The sequence below is a fragment of the Periplaneta americana genome, chromosome 8 (genome assembly GCF_040183065.1).
Source record: "Periplaneta americana isolate PAMFEO1 chromosome 8, P.americana_PAMFEO1_priV1, whole genome shotgun sequence".
Taxonomy (NCBI): domain Eukaryota; kingdom Metazoa; phylum Arthropoda; class Insecta; order Blattodea; family Blattidae; genus Periplaneta; species Periplaneta americana.
Genome location: NC_091124.1, coordinates 954,917 through 982,221, shown reverse-complemented (window position 1 = coordinate 982,221; position 27,305 = coordinate 954,917). Strand labels below are relative to the sequence as shown.

General features: G+C 34.3%; 1 protein-coding gene across 4 annotated transcripts in view; it reads left to right on the top strand.

Annotated features, from left to right (window-relative positions):
• LOC138704404 (peptide transporter family 1) overlaps positions 1-24,967 on the top strand; it is a 168,236-nt gene extending 143,269 nt beyond the window's left edge. For all 4 annotated transcript variants that reach the window (XM_069832250.1, XM_069832249.1, XM_069832251.1 and 1 more), the window contains 10 exons: positions 1,032-1,114; positions 5,717-5,881; positions 7,532-7,780; positions 9,962-10,204; positions 14,328-14,431; positions 15,874-16,008; positions 16,102-16,219; positions 18,633-18,761; positions 22,272-22,379; positions 22,508-24,967. In XM_069832250.1, coding sequence (XP_069688351.1) covers positions 1,032-1,114; positions 5,717-5,881; positions 7,532-7,780; positions 9,962-10,204; positions 14,328-14,431; positions 15,874-16,008; positions 16,102-16,219; positions 18,633-18,761; positions 22,272-22,379; positions 22,508-22,717 — 1,544 coding nt within the window. In that variant the 3' untranslated portion in view covers positions 22,718-24,967. The remainder of the gene's footprint in view (positions 1-1,031; positions 1,115-5,716; positions 5,882-7,531; positions 7,781-9,961; positions 10,205-14,327; positions 14,432-15,873; positions 16,009-16,101; positions 16,220-18,632; positions 18,762-22,271; positions 22,380-22,507) is intronic.
• Positions 24,968-27,305: the final 2,338 nt, after the last annotated feature.

The following is a 27,305-nucleotide window of genomic DNA, read 5'->3' as shown; positions in this document are numbered from 1 at the left end:
AGATTTATATCTAATGTCGTTGTTTCTTTGACATGAAGAAGGATTTAAACTGAATGGCATTGTTGTTTGAGACACGAAAAAGATTTATATCTAATGTCGTTGTTACTTTGACATGAAGAAGGATTTAAACTGAATGGCATTGTTGTTTGAGACACGAAAAAGATTTATATCTAATGTCGTTGTTACTTTGACATGAAGAAGGATTTAAACTGAATGCCATTGTTGTTTGAGACACGAAAAAGATTTATATCTAATGTCGTTGTTTCTTTGTCATGAAGAAGGATTTAAACTGAATGCCATTGTTGTTTGAGACCCGAAAAAGATTTATATCTAATGTTGTTGTTTCTTTGTCATGAAGAAGGATTTAAACTGAATGGCATTGTTGTTTGAGACACGAAAAAGATTTATATCTAATGTCGTTGTTACTTTGACATGAAGAAGGATTTAAACTGAATGGCATTGTTGTTTGAGACACGAAAAAGATTTATATCTAATGTTGTTGTTTCTTTGTCATGAAGAAGGATTTAAACTGAATGGCATTGTTGTTTGAGACACGAAAAAGATTTATATCTAATGTTGTTGTTTCTTTGTCATGAAGAAGGATTTAAACTGAATGCCATTGTTGTTTGAGACCCGAAAAAGATTTATATCTAATGTTGTTGTTTCTTTGACATGAAGAAGGATTATAAACATTTCCCTGCTAATTAGAGTTTAGAAGCTAAAGTTACCGGTACCATAGAAACTGTGCGAGGTGTGTAACAGAAAATGCCGCATAGCTTGCAATGTGAGGGAAGTGTCCAAAATGAAGGACCCTGTACTTGACGACTGACGTACTTGCAAATTAAATGAATTCAGCATTTCATTTTATTACAGAAAGTTATATCGAAAGCTAGTTTAGCTAAAAAAAGTCACCAAAATTCATTGGTAGCTTTACAAGACCCAGATAAAATGGAACATTAAAATCCATTCTCATTTCTGTTAATATTTTGAAATAATGATGACGTTGATATACTTATTGTTTTGTTTTTCAGTTATATTTGTGATTGGCAAGCGACTGTACATTATCAAGGAACCAGAAGGCAACGTGGTGCTCAGAGTGTGCAGTTGTATCGGGGTATGTACTTAAGAGCTTCCTAATAGAAGATTCTGAGAAACTGTTTCAAATGTAAACACATTATGGCTTTACAAGAAAATAAAACGCATCGAGTATGGTTATACAGGGTGTTTTCTTTTTAACTTCCAGCTGCTTATTTCGAAGAAAATTCATTTGCAAGATTAGAATGTTATATATGTTTCTTCGTTTAAAGGGAAAAAACAATGGTATTAGTTATTTTTTATTTAGTCGTGATTATCAAGGTAATTTTAAAGTCAACTTTTTTTAATGGGAACCCTGACATGTTTCTTCAGATTGTGATATTACTCATTCTTGATTATACGCTTGTAATCCAGCAAGGTTCGCTGTATAATTCAGTTGATAGCATATCTGGCATTTTGTGGAGACCAGCGCATCATTGGGTTTTTCCTTATATGACATTTGAAAGTGAATAAATAGTGAGTTGAAGTGTTTTGTTAATACTTGGGGCTTTCTTTTGATTTATCACAATATAGAGTTCCTTTGAAAATAATCTCCATACCTGCTAGCATTATTATGTTCGACTGGCTTTTGTACTGCTTCTTCTTCTTCTTCTTCTTCTACTTCTTCTTCTTCTTCCCTTCAAGTATTAGGCCAAATGGTCTGTTACGATCTCACAGTTGAATTTCAATCCAGCACTTCTTTGGACGACCGAGAGATGTCTTCCCGTTTGGACGATAGTGGAGCATGACTTTTGGGATTCTACCTCTACACATGCGATGCAGATGATAATGTTTTACGTGATTAATTACAGGTTCTAGTTGTAATTCTTCCATTACATCTTCATTGCGTTTGTGATCCCATTTCGTATATCTCGCTGTATATCTCATAAATTTCATTTCATTAGCCGTTATTCTGGTTTCACCTTTCTTCCTCAATGTCCATGCCTCACTGCCGTAACAAAGTACAGGTCTCGCCAAGGTCTTGTAAAGGCGAATTCTTGTATGCCTTTGTACTAGGGAAGGTTTCATAATATTGTTAATTATTCCCATTGTTCTGGTGTATTTAGAAATTTTCTGTGAAATGTCCACTTCATCGAAAAAAGATAATGTGTATCCGAGATATGTAAAAGAATTTATCCTTTCTAATATTATTTAATCTAAACATATTTTGCTAGGCACAGGGTGCTTTTGTACTGCAAAATATAAAATTTCATTTTATTTTAGAAAGAGATAAGTTGCCTGTCAAAATACCTGCATTCAAGGAAAGATTTAGGAACTTTTCAAAGTAAATAATAAACCCGAATAGGATTAGACTTCCATTGACTTTAAGAAGACATGACAGTACTGCACTTCACGCACTATTGTAGAAAAAGAAAACATTTTTTATTAAACACCGATTTTTATACAATATTTAAGAAAATTTAAAAACAATACTACACGGTAGTACTTTGGAAGATTCTGTTTTACATTTATTTTGTTTACATTCAACATGTCTGCTCGGCAACATATTTCAATACAAATTTGAATTTTGAATTCATTTTAATAAAGGTGTCAAATAAGTCGAATTATAATGAAGAAATAGTATAACTTCACCATACATCGATTCAATATATGATGCACTTTTTTACGTCAACTTCATCATTAGTAAATGTTCAACAACTTACAATGATACTATGTTAATCATCATTAATCCTCGACTTTTAACTGATTTTAACATGTGATTTTAATATACTTCTTAACTTTTATAAAGTTATTTATGATATTTTGTCATATACTATTAATCTATTAATCTTCGACACACAACGAACTTCTACGGCAATATGAGACTGACAATAACAACTTGATATTATCCATCATAGCGATACACACTTGTAATAATTTGACTTTATTTATTACTAGCCTTACCCATGCGCTCCATTGCACCCGTTAGAAATAAATATAAAGTAATTACATAATTAAAATAGGACATTTGATCCAGGGAACATTCGTGTTTGATAGAAGGATAAATGGTTTATTATGTTACTTAATTTAAATTAGGCTATATTAAACAAATTAAAATGCGATCATTTTGATCCAGAGAGCACTCATTTGGTCATAAAATTATTTTAGGAAATACAGGAAACGAATGTACAGAATAGCCTATCAAGTTTTCTGTGCATAAGAAGCTATTTTAATCTTACCTGTCCTGCATTCACTCAGAAGTTACTGTAATAACATTATAGCATTATGTCCATATAGAGAAACTACACTTTCCAATGCTGAATTAATAATTAATTATACAAATCGGTTAATTTAGCTTTCGATATTACTTCATACAAACACAGAAACATTCTCTGTAGGCTATGTTTCATAGCTTTCGATTGTTTTTGTCCAAGGCCCCTTATAGACGAAGCCAATTTTTTTTTATTTCATTACACTGCCTTAGATGGCGTTGTTATTGTAATTTTGAAACTCATTTATCTCATTAAATGTCGGTCCTATCAAAATTTTGCATAGAATAAAATTTATCGGAAATTATTTTTAAAGAAACTTTTGTTATGTAATAGTTTTCATGAAAATTAATAATAAGGGAGATATTTCGATTTATTTAATTCAAGCCCCCTTATAACCCCCCTTTTAAATAAAATATTTTTAATGCCATATAGCCTAAAATCTAAGTTACAACGAACTTAATTTATATTCCAATTTTCATATAAATCGGTTCAGCCATTATCGCGTGAAAAGGTAACAAACATACAGACAGACAGACAGACAGACAGACATACAAACAAAAATTTCAAAAAAGCGATTTTCGGTTTCAGAGCGGTTAATTATATATGTTAGGACCAATTATTTTTGGAAAATCGAAAATTACCAGAAAAATTTCGGCTACAGATTTATTAGTATAGATTGTAACCTTCACAATAGTGCATATTTACAACATACCGGTATTTGTTTAATAGATTATCACAGCGTCACCTAAGTTTGTATAAACTACATTTAACATTCATTTTGTCATTCCAAACCTTTCGCCTTCAATCCACATCCTTTCTATTTACACCAACTTCAATATTAACAGTCAGCTAGGACCCCTTACATCTATCTGACCTTTTTTGATTTTTTGATGATATTAATTTCTTTTGATATGTAATATTTTCATGTGACTTTCTGTTGAAATATGCACATTTAACCTAAGAGTCTTATTGTTAAACAAGTATTCACCTTTGAGTCATTATATAGTTTACCGATCCAATATAATAACTCGTTTGTGATCTCCAGCTGTCATGAATGATTATAATATGACATTAATTATGCATATTTATCATACAACTACCATTTGTTGGTGTATTAGGTGTACCTTTGAGAAAATGTTTCTAGTGTATTTCTAAATTTCCATTAATTGTTTGTAGAATTTCAATGTGTATTATGCAATTATGTACAGATATATTTATGATCTGAAGATGCCCAAAATGGGCGGAAACGTTCACCAGTAAAATATTAAAATGTGTTAACAAAATACTTCTGGGTTAACATTAAAATAAGTAAAGACGGAAACAAAACTAAAATCATACATCTTGATTACACAACTTTTAACACTGTATCACTTCGGAATATGTGTGATAAGAACTTTCTTGTGTTAAATATTAACGTACCTTGTTAACATGTTTCGACCTATTTTGGGTCATCTTCAGAACTGGTCGTTGTTGGTCTTGGCGCCTCTTGTTTCCTGTGAGGGTGTGTTCGTAGTGTAGAGTCAAAGAGTGTCTGTGTTTTGAAGTTGAGTTGTGTGTTGAGAATATCGTTGGGGTGTGTTTTTGTGTGTCTGTATATTTCATATTGTTCTAGTGTGTTGAGTTTCTGGCTTTTTGGCTGGATATATCACACTAACATACGAAAACAAAAACACACATAAAATTGCAACCTCATTCAAGAAATTAAATTACAACATCGCATACAGAACAAATAACACTCTACAAAAACATCTCAACACACAAACAACACAAACAAATACAACCACACAGGCGTATACAAACTCAAATGTAACACCTGCAACAACTTCTACATAGGACAGACAGGCAGATCATTTCAAACACGTTACAAAGAACACATCACAAATGCTAACCACACCCACAGAGACATCAACACAGACATGGAAATACTACACATCCAACCAAAAAGCCAGAAACTAAACACACTAGAACAATATGAAATATACAGACACACGAAAACACACCCCAACGATATTCTCAACACACAACTCAATTTCAAAACACAGACACTCTTTAACTCTACACTACGAACACACCCTCACAGGAAACAAGAGGCGCCAAGACCAACAACGACCAGTTCCGAAGATGACCCAAAATAGGTCGAAACATGTTAACAAGGTACATTAGAATTTAACACAAGAAAGTTCTTATCATACATATTCCGAACTAAAATTATATTATTTCTTCATTATATTTCAATAGGCTGTAACGTCTAACTTGGTTGTAAAAAAGGTCCCGAAACTATTAATCGTTAAAATGAATGTTTATGTTTTATGTCTTCATTCTGTCCCTCATTTTCTTCTTCATATCTCCCGTGTGATTCTCTTCTGCCTCCATTCTCCCTGTTTCAACTCACAAGGCACATGGTTCATGTCTGTTCACTGATGTTGCAGCATGCGCTGGTCAGGAAGAACAAGCTGAAGGAGAAGCGCGAGCACTGGCTGGACTACGCAGACGACACGTATGACCGCACACTCATCGAAGACACCAAGGCGACCCTGAGGGTGCTCTTCCTCTATCTGCCGCTGCCGATCTTCTGGGCGCTCTTCGACCAACAGGTGAGTGCAGGCATTCCTGTCTCATTCCTTACTGGGTAATCTAACGTTAACCACATTTTCTTTCCACAATTTCCGAGGACAGATATCTATATATGAATCATCGTCCAGGGTAGTTTTTGGAAAACAGCAAAAAACCGTTCTGCTCGTAAACCACGAAATTAAAAAAACAACTAAAAAATTATATTTTATATCATATCACGATGTATTATGATTTGCTGCTCTCATTTTGAGAGAAGAAGAGAGATTAGGGGTGTTTGAGAATAAGGTTCTAGGAAAATATTTGGGGCTAAGAGGGATGAAGTTACAGGAGAATGGAGAAAGTTACAAAACCGGTAATATAATTCTTTTATAAATTCTAACTTTCAGATTTTTTGACAGCAGACTGGATGACAAAAGCTTCTCAACTGAATAATAACAGGCATTTCCCATATTTATTCTGCGTTTATTTCCTCCCAAGTGTCATTTATATTTGTTACTGTTGCTCCAAGATATTTGAACTTTTCCACCTCTTCGAAAGATAAATCTCCAATTTTTATATTTCCATTTCGTACAATATTCTGGTCACGAGACATAATCATATACTTCGTCTTTTCAGGGTTTACTTCCAAACCTATCGCTTTACTTGCTTCAAGTAAAATTTCTGTTTTTTCCCTAATCATTTGTGGATTTTCTCCTAACATATTCACGTCATCCGCATAGACAAGAAGCTGATGTAACCCGTTCAATTCCAAACCCTGCCTGTTATCCTGAACTTTCCTAATGGCATATTCTAGAGCGAAGTTAAAAAGTAAAGGTGATAGTGCATCTCCTTGCTTTAGCCTACAGTGAATTGGAAACGCATGTGACAGAAACTGATCTATACGGACTCTGCTGTAAGTTTTACTGAGACAAGTTTTAATTAATCGAACTAATTTCTTGGGAATACCAAATTCAATAAGAATGATACATAAAATTTCTCTCTTAACCGAGTCATATGCCTTTTTGAAATCTATGAATAACTGATGTACTGTACCCTTATACTCCCATTTTTTCTCCAATATCTGTCGAATACAAAAAATCTGGTCAATAGTCGATCTATTACGCCTAAAACCACACTTATGATCCCCAATAATTTCATCTACAAACGGAGTTAATCTTCTCAAAAGAACATTGGACAAAATTTTGTACGACGTCAACAAAAGTGATATTCCTCGAAAGTTACTACAGTTAGTCTTGTCCCCCTTCTTAAAAATAGGTACGATTATGGACTCCTTCCATAGTTCTGGTACAATTTCCTTTTCCCAATTCATAGCAAGTACAAGCTTATAAATTTCGCTAGATAATGCGCTTCCGCCCTCTTGTATTAATTCTGCTGGAATTTGATCAATATCTGGAGACTTGTACTTTTTCAGATTTTCTATCGCAATTTCGACTTAGAAAGTGTGGGTTCGGGTATAAATGGCTCAGCAGTTTGTATTTCAATTCCGTCCCGATCATTTCTATTTGTCCTATGTATATTTAGTAGTTGCCCAAAATAATTTTTCCATCTGTTTAGGATTGATGGAGAGTCTGCAAGCAAGTCACCATTGTAAACAATGTATATAGAAATTACTTACTACCCTGATATCGTTACTTTTCTTAGCCCTAGTAATCCGCCTTCTCCATTTGCAGGGTTCTCGCTGGACGTTCCAAGCCACACGGATGACAGGTGACCTGGGCGGCTGGTCTCTGAAGCCTGACCAGTTGCAGGTCATCAACCCACTGCTGATCCTCGCCTTCATCCCCCTGTTCGAGACCGTGATGTACCCCCTGCTGGCCAAGTGCAACCTGCTGAAGCGACCCCTGCAGAGGCTCTGCGTGGGGGGCGTCCTGGCCGCCATCGCCTTCATCATTTCAGCCGTCGTGGAGCTGCAACTTGAGGCACGCCTTTACGTCTCATTTGTCTTCCTTCCTCTTACCATCCGTCAGTTGCGGTTTTCGGCCTTATGACCAGATGGGGCGCAAAAGATAAAATAAAAGTCTAATAACCTGGAGATAAAAGTGACCTGTAACTTCAGGTTTTGGGGGCCTAACTTCTTTGCTGAGAGTCTGTCCTCGTAGCATGAAGTTTTACTTCGTAAATATTTTACTTCATTTTGAACCAGAACGCTTTGAAACAAGATTTTCACTCATAACTAGGGCTAGGATTTTGATGACCCATAAATCACGAAAAAAATCCTAAAAACAATGCATTTATGACCTAAAAATCTTCCAAAAATGACCTTAAAATGCCCTAAAAATTGATCTTACATAATTACCTTAGTAGGAAAAGAGCTTTGTACTATTTAATATTTAGACTAGTAATTAAATTAAATTTTACATAATTTTTTCTAAGTAGTACACTTTAATTAATTATTTTATCTGATGTAGTTTCCATGTATGATCGTTCACCTCTGCGTCGGCATGTGGACGTGAGGTCAGAAGTCGGCTGGTCGGTCTTGGCCCTTCATGGGCTGTAGCGCCATGAATTTACTTTACTCTTAGTTTTCATGTAGTCTACCACAAGGCCACTCTTATCCGGAATTAGCAGGTATAGACGAGTCTATATTGAAGGGAGTTGGACTGATCCATTACATGGGGTGTACTACGTTAAAATGACAATATTTGTGTAGAAAAACGATTAAAATATTATACAAAATAATTAGTATTAATGGACAAAATATGTAAAGAAAATATAAAAGGAAATAGACATTATTTTATATTAATAACGGGGATTTATGGCCAAAATTAAATGAAAATGCCTAAAAAATGACCAAATAAAACAAAAGATGCTCTTATGAGTTGAAACAGGCAAAAAATGCAAAAAATGCCCTAACAAATATGTCTTAAAACACTCAGTTTATCACATAAGATATAAATCTATACTAATAATAAATCTGTAGCCGAAATTTTTCTGGTAATTTTCGATTTTCCAAAAATAATTTGTCGTAACATATATAATTAACCACCCTGAAACAGAAAATCGCCTTTTTGAAATTTTTGTTTGTATGTATGTATGTATGTATGTCTGTCTGTCTGGATGTTTGTTACCTTTTCACGCGATAATGGCTGAACCGATTTATATGAAAATTGGAATATAAATTAAGTTCGTTATAACTTAGATTTTAGGCTATATGGCATTCACAATACTTCATTTGAAAGGCGGGTGATAAGGGGGCCTGAATTAAATAAATCGAAATATCTCGCTTATTATTGATTTTTGTAAAAAATGTTACATAACAAAAGTTTCTTCAAAAATGATTTCCGACAAGTTTTACTCTTTGCAAAATTTTGATAGGAATGATATTTAATGAGATAAATGAGATTAAAATAACGCCATCTAAGGCGGTGCAATGAAATAAGAAAAAATGACTTCGTCTATAAGGGGCCTTGGACAACAACAATCGAAAGATATTAAACATAGCCTACAGATAATGTTTCTGTGTTTGTATGAAGTAATATCAGAAGCTAAATTAACCGATTTGTATAATTAATTATTAATTCAGCATTGGAAAGTGTAGTTTCTCTAGATGGACATAATGCTATAATGTTATTACAGTAACTTCTGAGTGAATCGAGGACAGGTAAGATTAAAATAGCTTCTTATGCACAGAAAACTTGATAGGCATTCGTTTCCTGTATTTCCTAAAATAATTTTTATGACCAAATACAATTTAAATTAAGTAACGTATTAAACGATTTATCCTTCTATCAAACACGAATGTTCCCTGAATCAAACGTCCTATTTTAATTATGTAATTACTTTATATTTATTTCTAACGGGTGCAGCAGAGTGCACGGGTACGGCTAGTAAATACTAAAGCAGCAATGTTTCTGGCTTACTAGAAAAAAGATGCAATTTCATCAAAATCCTAGCCCTACTCATAACTGATTAAAATAAAATCACATTGTTAGTCACTTGAGTGATATAATTGGTAATTCATGTTAATTAAAACTAAATGTCACTTTGTCACTTAATACTAGGGTTGCCAACTGTTTTTTAAGAAAATACGAGAGACTAAGCGATCTAGAATATCTCAAATAAAAAATTGACAAATAATTTGTTACCATGGTGATTTGCAGGACACTTACGCAGTTCTTCCACAAGCTGGAGAAGCCCAGCTGAGAATTTACAATGGCTTCAACTGTTCAGTCGCAATCCAAAGTGATATTCCTGGTGAAGACAAGTTCGAGATCCCACCCCTGGACTTCTGGAAGTCTGAGATGCTGGCAGTAAGCGACGAGGCGAACTACCAGATATCGGGCTTGGTGGACGGATGCGGCAACGGACTGCCCCAAGGACGTATATCGGTGCTCGAACATCAGGTGATGACACTGTAACAACAGATCTTATGCAGTTTGTTCATAGAAAAGGACTTCAAGGGTCAAAGTAGGACGTTTTTCTGCGTACAACTCAAGAGAAATTGTAACAAAGATTACAGCATTTACCCCTTTGGGGGTTGCGTCGATGCCACCCCTAATGCTTTCGTTAGTTAAGGGACTTCATTTGTTGTTGTTTTCTAATGCCAGGCGTTTGACAATAAAGTCATTTGACCTCTTGCACTCCAATATTTTTCAAAGATATTATCATGGTCAGCCACTGAAGCACAGATTTTGAGGCGTTCCGAACCCATTTCTTGGTTTGAGTTGCACAATGGGCAGTTAGGGGACTGATATATTCCAATTCTATGCAGGTGTTTGGCCAAACAGTCATGGCCTGTTGCCAATCTAAATGCAGCTACAGACGATTTTCGTGGTAAATCGGGAATCAACTGTTTTTTAAATGGCAAGTTGTAGCCGATTTAAGTGAACACCATATTTTAACGTTTTGGTGGCTACTTCATTCACACACAACCCCCAGAATGTCTGGAGGACCACACCTGCTGTTGGTCGACGGGTCCACAGGACCTCGTTGGGAGATCTTGTTGATCACCAGCTTTCCCTCCTTAAGCCACTGGAGGACGATTTTAGTGCCATAGCAGGTCAGCACTGGGAACAGAAAAGTAGAAAGAGGAGGAAGGGAAGGGAAATGAACCCCTAGGCCTCGAATACTGTCGGGGTCGAAGAAAGTAAGAGTTCAGTCAGAGGACTGGATAGGAAAGGGTAAAGAGGGAATTAGGTATTGAATAGAGGAAAATTATACCAAATTCAGTCATTAACTCATCAAGCTGACCAGTGCTAATTGATGAGTAGTCCCTCCCTTGTAAAATTATGCTTACTAACAGCTGCACCACGGGAAGGTAGGGATGTGACATTGGGTATTTGTCCAGGTTGGTTCCTTAAAGCCTTCAATGGGAAGGATTAATGGCTCTCCCCCCTGTATTCGACAAATACCGTTTTGCAACCATTTGTTCATTCGTAGTCCAGGTTATGCTTCTACTACAACATTCATCAAATGGAATGTTTAACCACGCTTATTATGTTGGAAGATCTATCCTCATTTGTTTTTATATTTTAAGAGGTTATGTGCATCGCATCATTTCCTGAAAGCAACCAACTAGCCATTCGGGATGTCGTCTGTTTATATAGGCACTTTCAACAATAAGGAAGACATATTAATTAATAAATGAATAATGTATTTTGATGCTTCTTTATTTCAGTGATTTATATCTTAATCCAATATGACCGTGTTAAAAACAGTTCGGTATCAGATGGAGTTGGAAAAGATTCACATGAAATGTTTTTTAACGTGTAAAAGCTTAGCGAAATATTAAACTTAATTTTGGTTTAATTAAAAGTGATCCTGGAGAAAACCGAGTGTGTTATGTCCGTGTCAACAACTTGCAACATGACTGTGTCACTCAGTGGCGACCTGTACAGTGGCGGAGCTTTTAAGAGGTTTTTCAGACTTAGCCTACCCCAAAAACTTGAGTTATTATACCTAGGAACAGTATAAATTCGTAATAACGATGTATTATAACACTTGGTTGCACTCCTATCCTTCCATATATTCAGTTCACTATTGGAGTCATTCCGGTATGGAGAGTTCAGTGCAAGGCTTGTGGCAGAAGCCTCTAAAGGCATGGCTACGATCTTGACTTGCAAGCTTGAGGGGGGGGGGGACCAGGAAGGGGGTATCGATTCGCTATATCTCTGTATGAAACGAGGCTAGCCTTCCACCACAATAATACATCGCGCTGTATTGGTGTCTCTAAAAGTGCTGTAGTGCTGAGTTTAGTTTAATCAAAAGTGCATGCGTACATATTAATTTTGTGTAAAATGGCTCACACTAGAGAACATTGAGGTCATTATTTGAAGAATTAAAAGAGAAACTGTTTTCAAGTTGGATGTATGAAACAAAATGTGTTTACAAAGATAGGACTTCGACACCACATTTACAATTAAAATAGCAGATGGAGGCAAAATAGAAAACTCCAATTTTCATTATATGTGTGGGAGTGGAAATGAGTGGTCATCATCTTCTTATGGGGTCTATGTCACAAAAAATGTTGTTAGAAAAGCCGAGAAACATCTGCTGTATAAAAAGATACAAGGTCAGCAAATTTTTTTAGTGTACCCAGTTTTTACATCTTAGCTTCGCCACTGGACCTGTGAAACAGTCCACGATAGCCATCTGAAACATGTTTCACTTGGTCATTTGTTTGTCCAAGTATAAAGATATTTGTTGTAAGAACCATAATTGCAGACTTAAACCGTACATCCATAAATGAAGTAAAGCATCTTAATTTTTTAGTTATACAGAATCCAGAAGACAACATTTCATCATCTTATTTGGATGCAAATTACAGGATTTAATTTACGTATGTCTTCCGAATATTAGTTAATAAACAGTACAGTAATATTATTCACAACGTGATAAGGGACTGAATTGCTATGAAAGAAATAAAATGCAGATTGAGAATGTATGTATCAGTTTAGTCAATTTTTCTTGTATTTATTGTTTGTTTGTTTATTTATATATATATTTTATTTTTTATTTTATTTATTTATTTCCTTTTTTATTTATTTACTTATCCATTTATTTACATTTTTACTTATTTTTTATTAATTTGTTTATATATTTTTATTTATTTATTTTTATGTTTTTATATTTATTTATTTATTTATTTGCGTAACTTCCTTAACTTACTTTAATTGTTTAATTCAATATTTATTTATTTAACTGATAATTTAATTAATTAATTATTTTATTATTTGTCTATACACACGTAAGTATTTTTATCCACTTTGATTATGTAATATCAACTTTAAATCACTAATAAAAATGTTGTAAACACATTCATTACACAACTAGTTAGGTAATGATACTGCTATTACTTAACTGGTTGCGTAATGTAACATTAAATAAAATAAAATGGGGAACAGATGCATTATAGGGGCCACCCATCACACATTATACACAAAAAAGGTTAGTGGAAATAATGGTTCGATTAGGTTTTTAGTATTCAATATTCGATAAGCATTCAATGCTACCAAATTAAAAATTTAAATAAAAAAAATTTAAACAGTTCGTTACTACTGATGTGATTTTAGTCAGTTTGTATATATTTTTGGTCCAGGGAAAATGTATTTTACTATTACTGGCGTTATTTCCATTTTGAAATAGGCTAAAAGTCAACAATATAAAACTGACTGTTAATTTAGAAGTTGGCAACATATTTTATGTCGATTATAACAACAATACACGCTCAGCACGTCTGGCTGCGAAACCAGGTTGCCCGGGTTCGAATCCCGGTCGGGGCAAGTTACCTGGTTGAGGTTTTTTCCGGGGTTTTCCCTCAACCCAATATGAGCAAATGCTGGGTAACTTTCGGTGCTGGACCCCGGACTCATTTCACCGGCATTATCACCTTCATCTCATTCAGACGCTAAATAGCCTAGATGTTGATATAGCGTCGTAAAATAACCCAATAAAATAAAACTAAAATAAAATAAAATAAAAACAACAATACATATCGATAGTAGCATTCATACCATTCAACCAATAAGGAGATTAGCCCCTATATGCCTAAAATGCAATTGATTTTATTTATTATAAACATTAACAACAATGGTACTGTACTAAACATTCAGTTGCAGAATTTGCAGCATTTTCAATATCTGAATCTTCATTTGAACTCATTTTAACAATGTTTGTTTATTTCTCCTAGCACTGCTCTTCTTCTGTTATAAACATAAACGAATCGCGGCTCGCAGGAAAAAAGTAATAATAATGCAATCCCGTCTCCACAAAAGACATGTTCAAAACTGATAAAGATAATACAATTACTTTTATTAAAAAAATTAATTTTTTATCAAAGTGGATAAAATTTTCCAATCTCGTATTGTAATATGAAGTATTATGATAATCATAACTATTATATAAATGTAGTTTCTTGACTAGTTCGATGCCAGTACTTTGACTCCTAATATTGCACTTTTAAGAAAATGAACATTGTGAGCTGTAGTAAGACAACAGTTGTAAAACTCATTACTTTCTTCGTTTCAGGGTGCAGCGTATTTCATAACGACTCCAAAAAACAACCCGAAGATAATACCACTAACTCAGTATGACACCATCGATAAATCTGACACTGGAGAGCCTATAGTAAGGTAAACAAACATTTTTTTGACAGTAAAACATCTGTGTAACAAGAGACCTCGCTTTTACAATCTAACTCTGAAGTGTAAATGTGCAATTGTCTTGCTGTGGCATGTCGATAAAAGGAAACGTGCATGAACCTTATCTTCTCTTCAAAATTGGTTCCTTCAGTAGGCAATATCATGTTCGGAATATGTATGATAAGACTTTCTTGTGTTAAATTCTAACGTATCTTGTTTACATGTTTCGACCTTTTATGGGTCATCCTCAGAATTGGTCGTTGTTGATCTTGGCGCCTCTTGTTTTGTTTCTTGTGAGGGTGTGTTCGTGTGGTGTAATGTAGAATCAAGGAGTGTGTGTGTTCTGAAATTGAGTTGTGTGTTGAGAATTTCGTTGGGGACAGACATCATCACAAAACAAAACTACTTCACATACAATAACAAATATTACACTCAAACCGAAGGCCTACCCGTGGGATCACCCATTTCCAGCACACTAGCAGAAATATTCTTACACCACATAGAACAGACATACATACTAAACAAAGACAACAACAAACAACATCATATATTGGCACAGATACGTAGATGACATACTAATATTATACAAAGGAAACAAAAGACAGATCCAAAATCTGCATCGACACATAAGGCTACCCTACCCCATTATCTCCTGGCCTAGTTGCCTCATAAGTGGTGCCTTCTTGGTATCACTTGTGAGGTTCAGACCTGTCTTTGGACAGTTGGCTAAACAGCAAAACAATCAATCATGTACTCACAGGAATCCATCCTAAGGACTTCAACAATCATTCCACACTGAGGGAAAAAGGTCTTTTGGGGAGGCCGAGACGTACATGGGAAGATAATATTAAAATGGATTTGAAGGAGGTGGGATATGATGATAGAGATTGGATTAATCTTGCTCAGGATAGTCCCTGGCGGGCGGGCTTATGTGAGGGCGGCAATGAACCTCCGGGTTCCTTAAAAGCCAGTAAGTGAGTGATAATAATAATAAAATCGTGCATAGTTCCATTCCCAAGGTATGCTCTTTTTGCCTTCTTTTTAAGATGAAATGTTCAGAACGATGTGTGCTATGAATGCTTACATTTTCAAAAGCCTCTACCTTTAGGTATAAATTTATTAATAGACGATAAAAATCAATTTTAATCTGATCTCAAAATATAACTGGATGTAAGTTCTCATTTGTTATTTTGACGTGATCTCTATTCACTTGTCCTTGAAGACATGTACCTGAAATTTTTGGAAGTTAAAAAATAGTGTAATCTCATCTGTGGTATTGTTTTTCTTATTTAAAATTGAGATATGATACTCCTGTTAAAGCTGGGTGAATGAAGTATAACACTTTTCAGATTATCTGTTTTTCTGTATTAATTTTGTACCAGTGAGTACCATACATTTTATATCTCATATTTCTATTGTTTTGTTCTTTTCAGAGTTGTTTATAGTTTTGCCGACAATAGTAAAAACAGAACGATTTCATTCAATGAAGTGGATGGCACTAAGAATGAAGATGTCACCCTCATAGCTGGGAATTACGTCACAGAATATGTGGAGCTATCTTCTTCTAAGTAAGTAGAAATTCAGCTGATGTATTTACAACTGTTTTGTTTCGGAGCCTGTACACGTGTTAATTCAATATTCTTTTCTTTTTTGCATTGCAGCTTCAGAATAAGTATTGACGACATCGAAAACTTAGGAAAAAAGCTGGAACTCACAGTAGAAAAGATGGATCTTGGAGGCGTCTATTCTTTCACAATTCAGGAAAATGACGGAGAACTTGTAAGTTAATATAGGATGTAAATCCATCAGACCTTGAGGATCCCTTAGGGAGACAGGAATTGCCTACCTTGACAATGTTAAATTATGTCGTAAGCTTACATTCAAAATTGAACGTGGGGCATACCTCTGAATTCTGAACCTTGACCAAACCTGGAGACAGGAGGATTGAAGTAACAGGTAGGGATGTGATTCTGAGGCATGTTACTGGCCTGCACAAAGATAAGAGGACAAGCAAACATACCGGGAAGAAGTTAAATACCAGAGTGCTGCATTGGAGTTAAATCGCTCTCTTGAACTCGGTCGAGTGTCGCACCCTCGAGTGAGATACGATCGGTCGTGATACGCTCGTAATAATTAGAAGCACAGTACAAGGTCATCTCACCGACATGTCTTATCTTGTATGGAAGGCGACAGATAAGATACACATATGTTTTGCTCACACGGTAAAAATAAGGCTTTATTTTCTGCGTTTATGACAAACGTTTAATGGAACAGTCGTACCAAAACAGCAACATGAAGTTATAAATAAAATAGTATGAAAAACTTCGATATACAGTTATTATTGCTAATTAATAATTATTCAATATTTGATTTACCACATATATAATATGATAGGTCCATACATAGTGTTCCGCCTATATACTGCGACAATGTAGAAACGTTTTACAAAATATTATTGATATAGCAGTAGATTAATAACAATATTAGTACAGAGATAACGTCACAGAAAATATAATAAAACGAATAATCATGCTGCACAACTGTTACAGACGCAAAGCTTGATACACTAATTATTAGAGATTATTATTATTATTATTATTATTATTATTATTATTATTATTATTATTATTATTATTATTATTACTACTAGAAAACTTGATACGGTTCTTGCATTATCGTGATTGTGTTCTCCGTTTATAATAATTACATTTACATCCAATAACATCTATCAGATGTGGCAAAAACAAAATCGCTCCTGTGTGCAAAAAAAAAAATTACCTACAACATTTATATTACATTTTAAAGCAAGTTTTGTAGTTGTACTATGGAGAGGTTAGTTAAAAACTGCAAAGTTTTGAAATGATAAACATCTATGATGTTACTACACAGTTCATCACTGTAACAAGAACGAATGTCTAACGCTCGGCTTATACCGTTCGAGGATTTATCGCTCGTGACAATTTCACCCATCATGCATGTGCGCTATCTATCGGATTATGCTATGAACTACTTGGCACTCGAGCGAAAACGTCCGATGCAGACCTCTGTTAAATTATTCATTATTCATTATTGTTCATTATTATTATTATTATTATTAATGAATTATTTTGTATTACAATCTTTGTATCATTTGTCACGATTATTTTATTATTATTATTATTATTATTATTGTTATTATTATTATTATTATTATTATTATTATTATTATTATTATTGTTACTATTATTTATATCATCAGCATTATTATTTGAACCCTGTAAAATTTATGTAGACTACTGGACTGTACCCGAGCACGAGCATAAGCTCATTTCGGGTATCTATTCATATGTATTCATTTCAAATGTAAATTGTGAATAAATTTGAATTTGAATTTGAAATACATTTAAATCAAAACGGAATAAAAATGTACCAGTGCAGGAGTAAGTAGAAACATCACACAGAAAGAAGAATGTGTACCTAAACTGAAATTAGTTTCAAACAGGCAGACCAAGGAAAAGATGAGTGGAACAGTTTTGGAATGTACTTAGTCATGAGGCCAGAACGAGCCTGATGGAGTCCACATCTGTGGAGTAACGGTCAGCGCGTCTGGCTGCGAAACCAGGTGGCCTGGGTTCAATTCCCAGTCGGGGCAAGTTACTTGGTTGAGGTTTTTTCCGGGGTTTTCCCTCAACCCAATATGAGCAAGTGCTGGGTAACTTTCGGTGCTGGACCTCGGACTCATTTCACCGGCATTATCACCTTCATCTCATTCAGACGCTAAATAACCTAAGATGTTGATAAAGCGTCATAAAATAACCTACCAAAAAGAAAAAAACGAGCCTGATGACATGGTAATGAACAGGGGCGTATACTGGTTAAAGGGTTTGGGCTACCGCTGACCCTATTATTACACAAAATATATCTAACAATTACTTTAATTTTAATTACTATGGTAAAACTAATAATACAAAATTATTACATTATGTTATATTATAAACTTTTTCTTTTGTAATTTCCTTGGGCTACCACCGGTAGCCACGGTAGCCCGCAAAATACACCCCTGGTAATGAATAACTTAAAGTTTGATAGTTTTCATAGACAGTTGTCCGGCATACAGTTCTAGTTAGCAGTAAGAAATATGAACTTCCCTCCTTACATATTGCATAATCGTATATTGGTTCACAGCGTCTCATTTGCCACCCTGTTGTTCCAGAACTACAAACTGCTGACCGTAACGCAGCCGAATAGCATCCACATGCTCTGGCTCATCCCGCAGTATTTCGTCATCACGATGGGAGAAGTGATGTTCTCAATCACTGGACTGGAGTTCTCCTTCACGCAGGTACGAGCCATGTTTACCTCAAATGTGACTGCTTTGGCGACCTGGGTTCAAATCCTAGAAAGTCTAAGCAACATTTGTAGATTTCTGGTAGATAAAGAATGGACGGGTTAGCTTGGTGTATACTGCTTTTATTCTATCAATTCTCCGGCATCACCATTCCATGCGGAAGTGTCAGCACTGCAACATAACCTGTGGCCCATAGAAAGGGCCTGAGTTGTAAATTCAGCAAGCGACAATAGAAAATTGATTTACACAATTATTGTGTGCTCATATATTTTGCTTTTTTATTTTAATTTATTCTGTTTCTATCCCCATTCTCTTATTACTTTATAATTTTTATTTCTATCATCATTCACTTGTTATTTCCTCAATTTTATTACTATTATCATTCTCTTGTTATTTCCTCAATTTTATTACTACTATCATTCACTTGTTATTTCCTCAATTTTATTACTACTATCATTCACTTGTTATTTCCTCAATTTTATTACTACTATCATTCACTTGTTATTTCCTCAATTTTATTTCATCATTCACTTGTTATTTCCTCAATTTTATTTCTATCATCATTCACTTGTTATTTCCGCAATTTTATTTCCATCATCATTCACTTGTTATTTCCTCAATTTTATTTCTATCATCATTCACTTGTTATTTCCTTAATTTTATTTTGTCATTCACTTGTTATTTCCTTAATTTTATTTTGTCATTCACTTGTTATTTCCTTAATTTTATTTTGTCATTCACTTGTTATTTCTTCAATTTTATTTCTATCATCATTCACTTGTTATTTCCTTAATTTTATTTTGTCATTCACTTGTTATTTCCTTAATTTTATTTTGTCATTCACTTGTTATTTCTTCAATTTTATTTCTATCATCATTCACTTGTTATTTCCTCAATTTTATTACTATTATCATTCTCTTGTTATTTCCTCAATTTTATTACTACTATCATTCACTTGTTATTTCCTCAATTTTATTACTACTATCATTCACTTGTTATTTCCTTAATTTTATTTCATCATTCACTTGTTATTTCCTCAATTTTATTTCATCATTCACTTGTTATTTCCTCAATTTTATTTCTATCATCATTCACTTGTTATTTCCTCAATTTTATTTCGTCATTCACTTGTTATTTCCTCAATTTTATTTCTATCATCATTCACTTGTTATTTCCGCAATTTTATTTCCATCATCATTCACTTGTTATTTCCTCAATTTTATTTCCATCATCATTCACTTGTTATTTCCTTAATTTTATTTTGTCATTCACTTGTTATTTCTTCAATTTTATTTCTATCATCATTCACTTGTTATTTCCCTAATTTTATTTTGTCATTCACTTGTTATTTTTTCAATTTTATTTCTATCATCATTCACTTGTTATTTCCTTAATTTTATTTTGTCATTCACTTGTTATTTCTTCAATTTTATTTCTATCATCATTCACTTGTTATTTCCTTAATTTTATTTTGTCATTCACTTGTTATTTCCTTAATTTTATTTTGTCATTCACTTGTTATTTCCTTAATTTTATTTTGTCATTCACTTGTTATTTCTTCAATTTTGTTTCTATCATCATTCACTTGTTATTTCCTTAATTTTATTTTGTCATTCACTTGTTATTTCCTTAATTTTATTTTGTCATTCACTTGTTATTTCTTCAATTTTATTTCTATCATCATTCACTTGTTATTTCCCTAATTTTATTTCATCATTCACTTGTTATTTCCCTAATTTTATTTCATCATTCACTTGTTATTTCTTCAATTTTATTTCTATCATCATTTACTTGTTTTATTTCTGTCGTCATTTTCATTCTTGCATATATATCTATCCAGCTTTATTTATTTTATTATTTAATTGCATGTTTAGTTACTTGGTCGTTTCAGATTTTATTTATTTATTTATTTATTTATTTATTTATTTATTTATTTATTTATTTATTTATTTATTTATTTATTTATTTATTTATTTATTTATTTATTTGTTTGTTTGTTTGTTTGTTTATTCATTTATTCATTTGTTCGTTTGTTTATTTCACGATCGTGTTTTTTTGTTGTGCTTACCATCATCGTTGGTAGGCCTTATAACTTGGAAATACAATGTTACAGTTACATCAGTGATTAACTTTACTATGTTAATCCAGTGCATCCTTCAGTAGGCAGTTTCTTCTCAGCCAGTGACCAAATCAATTCTATTTTCACTTCCTGATCAGGTTCAGCATCATTCTTTCTTCACTCACACTTTCCAACACAACTTCATTTCTTATTCTGTCTGTCCACTTCACACACTCCATTCTTCTCCATATCCACATTTCAAAAATGCTTCTATTCACTCCACTTCATCGTAATGTCCATGTTTCTGACTCATATAATGCCACACTCAACACGAAGCACTTCACTAGTATCTTCCTCAGTTATTTCTCCAGAGGTCCGCAGAAGATGCTCCTTTTTCTATTAAAAGCTTCCTTTGCCACAGCTATCCTCCTTTTGACTTCCTGGCAGCAGCTCATGTTACTGCTTATAGTACACCCCAAGTATTTGAAGCTGTCCACTTGCTCTACTGCCTCATTTAGGATTCGCAAGTTTACTTTCTTTACTTTTCTTCCGATAACCATGGTCTTCGTCTTGTTTGCATTTATCTTCATCCCATACTGCTCACAGATGAATTTCAGATTCTCTGACTGAAATCTATATATAGTTACTTACTGACTTACTTACTTTTACTTACTTACTTACTTACTTTTACTTACTTACTTGCGTTTAAGGAACCCGGAGGTTCATTGCTGCCCTCACATAAGCCCGCCATCGGTCCCTATCCTGAGCAAGATTAATCCAGTCTCTACCATCATATCCCACCTCCCTCAAATCCATTTTAATATTATCCTCCCATCTACGTCTCGGCCTCCCCAAAGGTCTTTTCCCCTCCGGTCTCCCAACTAACACTCTATATGCATTTCTGGATTCGCCCATACGTGCTACATGCCCTGCCCATCTCAAACGTCTGGATTTAATGTTCCTAATTATGTCAGGTGAAGAATACAATGCGTGCAGTTCTGTGTTGTGTAACTTTCTCCATTCTCCTCTAACTTCATCCCTCTTAGCCCCAAATATTTTCCTAAGCACCTTATTCTCAAACACCCTTAATCTCTGTTCCTCTCTCAAAGTGAGAGTCCAAGTTTCACAACCATACAGAACAACCGGTAATATAACTGTTTTATAAATTCTAACTTTCAGATTTTTTGACAGCAGACTGGATGATAAAAGCTTCTCAACCGAATAATAACAGGCAATTCTCATAATTATTCTGTGTTTAATTTCCTCCCAAGTATCATTTATATTTGTTACTGTTGCTCCAAGATATTTGAACTTCTCCACCTCTTCGAAGGATAAATCTCCAATTTTTATATTTCCATTTCGTACAATATTCTCGTCACGAGACGTAATCATATACTTTGTCTTTGCGGGATAAACTTCAATCAATCTGTCGGTCGCTGTTGCAGGCCCCGGTGAGCATGAAGTCCGTCCTCCAGGCCGGCTGGTTGCTGACCGTCGCTTTTGGCAACCTCATTGTCGTCATTGTCGCAGAGGCCAAGTTCTTTGACAGCCAGGTACGAGCACAACAGGCGCCAATAGCTGTATTACTATATCGAGTGCTAAGTTAATTTTTGATGAACAAATAGCCTATCCTGTGACCCCGAGGATCGACATGTTGACCTGCATGTGTGTCTTGTTCCAGGCTTACGAGTTCCTTCTGTTTGCCGGCCTCATGTTAGTGGATATGGCAATCTTTGCCTACATGGCCATGAGGTACAAATACGTGGAGACACCAAGGGAAGAAGAAGAAGAAGACGAAGAGGGCAAGAGGAACGGACTGCCTATGAAAGAAAGGAAAATGAGTGAAAAGAATGGTGTGGACAATGCCATGTTCAAAGGTGATGAGTCCTAGACAGACCTAGACCAAGTATTACATTGAATACCTACAGCCCCGATACAGTGCGAGTCCGAAATTCTCAGAACCTTCACATGCATAAAATTCTAGATTTTTTATTATTCTGAGTTTTAAAAACGCAAAACTACTTTTAACATTTTATGCTCAATATTTCGGATTGCATAACATAAATAAACTAGTCTTAAACAAGTCTAGTAGGTTTTTATGCCTACAGGTTTTAAATTTATTTTTATATCGCGATGAACGTCACGGCTAGAGAATTAAAAACAATTGCAAAATCCTTTAATTCGAGCTCTCTCGTAAGATAGAAATAAATGCATTGTGTAATAAGGCATCAGCTTTGTGAACGCAGCTGCTCCTAACGTTGAAAATAAACATTTAGGGTCCATTTATGCAAATTTAACTTAAAGTGTAATAGCTACCGTGCACATATAACAACCCTGTTCCTGAAGGGGAGGATTCCAGGGAAAATTAATGTTACTGTGTCTGTTTTTCACTCCAGCTGAGACTATAGATGTCTCTGGAAGACAAGGTTTGGGATTCTGCACAAGTTTCTGATACATCAAAGACAGAGATTAATAATAATAATAATAATAATAATAATAATAATAGTTTCATAAGTATAAATAACTGGAGAAAAAATAAAAACGTTGTAATATTGTACCATCATGTAAAAGTGAAATACTCGCGATATGACGAAATAAATTAAAGCAAGTATAAATAACAGCGAGAAAAAGAAGTGAAATTTTGATTTCAAAGTGAGAAAGTAGGTGTTGATTAAACATAATCGGATTTTAACAAGGATAAACATCATAAGTAATAATGTATAATCAAATACCTTACTATAATAATACCGGACAGCTAGCAGTTTTGCGTGCGAACGACGCTGGTGCTGCTACCTACCTGCCGGTTTGGAGATACTCGCGAAACAAGCTGTAATCAACTGCAATGTATATTGTTGCTGGGCTAGTTAATAGTTTTATTAATTAGTGTTCTGTTAAAATGTCAGGGTGTACGTGTGCTGTTTATAATTGTGACAATTGCAGCATTACAAATTGCTCCAAATCGTACTTTCGATTTCCGACAGTTCATAAAACGTGAGTCAACAACATTCTTTAGTAGGCCTAATGCCTTTGTCTCTGTGTTGATAGAAAAATAAAAATTAGCTTTTTTATTTAAGCCTAATAAATGAATAGAAGTTAAAATATATTGGAAATTTTAAGGTTTTATCAAATTAAGTTTTATTGTTGTCCACATGCCTTTACTAATTACTACAAGCATCAGATTACTATCAATTTTATCTTTGCAGTTGTCAGCAATGCGTATATAAAACATTACTGTAAATTCATTCCTAATGTCAGATTGATTTTGTCTCACTAAACCAAAGAAAAAATATGTAACAATTAATTACGGAAAGTAATATGAAGTATGCAATATTCTCATAATACGCAGCTTTGATATAGGATAATAATTTTACATTAAATATTATTCAACATTTCTTAAGTGTTTCATATATTATTCCACGTTTTAAACAATAGTCCGAATCTCGCTATGTTAATATTTGTATATGTGGACGTAATTCCATCCCTCTGCGCTAGATGTCAGGTCCGCGATTTTTCGCACTCACACCAATGCTGCTAGTATACAGCTGTCCGGTATTATTGTAGTAAGGTATTTGCTATAATCTATAAAACATGCAAGATGACAGATAAAATTAGATAAAAGAAATGAAAATAATATAACCTAGAAAAACTTAAGTATATTACCGTTTCTTTTGTTTTTTCAACAATGAAGAAAAAGAACATAATTTCAAATTATTAACACCAGATAACGTTTCAATTCCTTTAATTGTTAAAGCGACTTTCACATGTTTCCCCTAGCAAAAAGTAATTTGTATAACTGGATCCTCATAAAAACAAATGCAGTAGGATAAAATAGAAACAAATGACACACGAGCTGCGAGAGCAGTGCATTCCTCCGTCCTTGTGATAGTCTGCTGGGCAGATGAGATTTGCAGCGTTAAAGTGGAAGAACTTGAGCCAAGAGTCCAGAGAAGTAAACCCGTAACTGTGATAGTTGCAGCCAGGATTCCAAGTTAGTGAGTAGTGCAAGATGGTGTGCAAGTTGTCTATTGCTAATTAAGACGTCGAGTATTGATTTTGAAACAGTTGTTGTGGTATTTATGTGGATATTTTAATCTGTTGTAAGATATAAAATATATACAATGTTAAAAAAAAAAAAAGAAAATTAAACGTGTTTTTCAATATTGTTTATAAACTTCCTGAATCTTCGATTTCACTACACAACATTTTCGTTGTGTTTTTTTAACTCATCAGTTTAAACTGAGGGATGAAATAACTTCACTAATGTACAGAAATAACAAATTTTATTACTTCGGAATATGTATGGTAAGACTTTCCTGTGTTAAATTTCAACGTACCTTGTTTACATGTTTCGACCTATTTTCCGTCATCTTCAGAACTGGTCGTTGTTGGTCTTGGCGCCACTTGTTCTGTTTCCTGTGAGGGTGTGTTCCTGTGGTATAGTGTAGAGTCAAAGAGTGTGTGTGTTTTGAAGCTGAGTTGTGTGTTGAGAATTTCGTTGGGGTGTGTTTTTGTGTGTCTGTATATTTCATATTGTTCTCAACACACAACTCAACTTCAAAACACACACACTCTTTGACTCTACACTATACCACAGGAACACACCCTCACAGGAAACAGAACAAGTGGCGCCAAGACCAACAACGACCAGTTCTGAAGATGACCCATAAATAGGTCGAAACATGTAAACAAGGTACGTTGAAATTTAACACAGGAAAGTCTTATCATACATATTCCGAAGTGATACAGTGTTAAAAGTTGTGTAATCAAGATGTATGAAATTTTATTAAGTACATAACATGACTACATTTACACAAGTACACTCGATAAACAGTTCGTAATGCATTTGTCAGTCTTTGAGGGTGCTATTCATAGACATTTCGCAGCACGCGCTACGAGCGTACTAAGCTAGCCCCGGCTATCCACTGGTTACTAGTACAGAATTCAAATCATATCCTGTCGCTAACACTGGTTTATGAATATGAAAAATGCTGATAATCCACCGAAAGCCTGCGCTAAAAATGTCTATGAATACGGCCCTCACAGTTTTAGTTGAGAGCATATTATTCAGCAGAGGAGTTTTGAAATAGCTGTCGCAGGGCCGCCAATATCTGGAAAGAAAAATAAGTGATCAGTGACAAGTTAGGTTTGCTTTGTTCAGGCTTTTTTTCGTTTACACTTTTTGGTAGGTATTTAGATAAATAGAACTTGGTGAGTTTTCGTAAGGTTGAAGATCAGTGACAGGTTAGATTGAGTTTGTTCAGGCTTTTGGAATGTCTTGCATTTACACTCTCTGGTGGGTAAGTGTATGCATAGAACGCGAAGATCAGTAACAAGTTTGGTTTGGTTAGTTCAGCTTTTGGTGTGTTTTGCAATAAGTTATACGTATTGTATTGTATTGTATTGTATTGTATTTATTAACATTCCATGGTATTCGTACATTGCTTACAGCTAGAATATGGAACAAGTCAAAAAACTTAATACTATTATAAAGTCTTAATTTATAGTCACAGCCCAGATGAAAAATATATATACAGACGAGATTACAATATAGTCTACTAGTACAACACAAAGTTTTAGTATCAATTTCATGAAGCGTTGTTGAATGTCATGAATTCACCTACAGAATAGAAGGCGTGAGAAAATAGGTACTTCTTTAATTTGGCCCTAAATAATTTTATGTTTTGAGTTTCATTTTTTATATCGATAGGGAGGCTATTAAAAATTTTACTGCCATATAACGCACTCCTTTTTCATAGCACGATAGACTTGCCGATGGAGTATGAAAGTCATTTTTTTGACGTGTATTTATGCTATGAACTGTTGAATTAGTTACAAAGTTTTCACGATTACATACGAGGAAGACTATTAATGAAAAGATATACTGACAAGCCATGGGCATTATTTGTAGTTTTTTTAAAATAGTCCTACACGATTCCCTAGATTTGGCACCTACTATTATTCTAATTACTCTTTTTTGTAGTAGGAATATACTGTTACTATCTGTGGAATTTCCCCAGAATATTATTCCAAAACTGATTACCGAGTGGAAGTATGCAAAGTATATTGTTTTTGGTGGGTAGGTAGATAGCAAGTTTTCGTAAGGTTGAAGATCAGTGACAGGTTAGGTTGAGTTTGTTCAGGCTTTTGGCACACTTTGCATACCGGTACTGTTGTATGTTTTTTGAGAAATAACATTCGGTTTCCCACATAGTGCAAAATTATGGTGGTAACACTGGGTTATGTCATTATTTTCTGTGAAAATGTCAGAGAAAATAATCCGTCGGATATAATATAAAAAAACAAAGGTAGTTGGAGTGGATTTAATGGATTTACAGTTTTCGCATTGATCACATCATGTCTCCACAATGGTGTGCTACAAAATTGAAGTTATTTTCAATTAAGTACTTTTTTTTCTCTCGTGTGTGGTACATGTTGGGATCAAAGATTCACCATAAACTTTGCTGTGATATGCTTCCCAC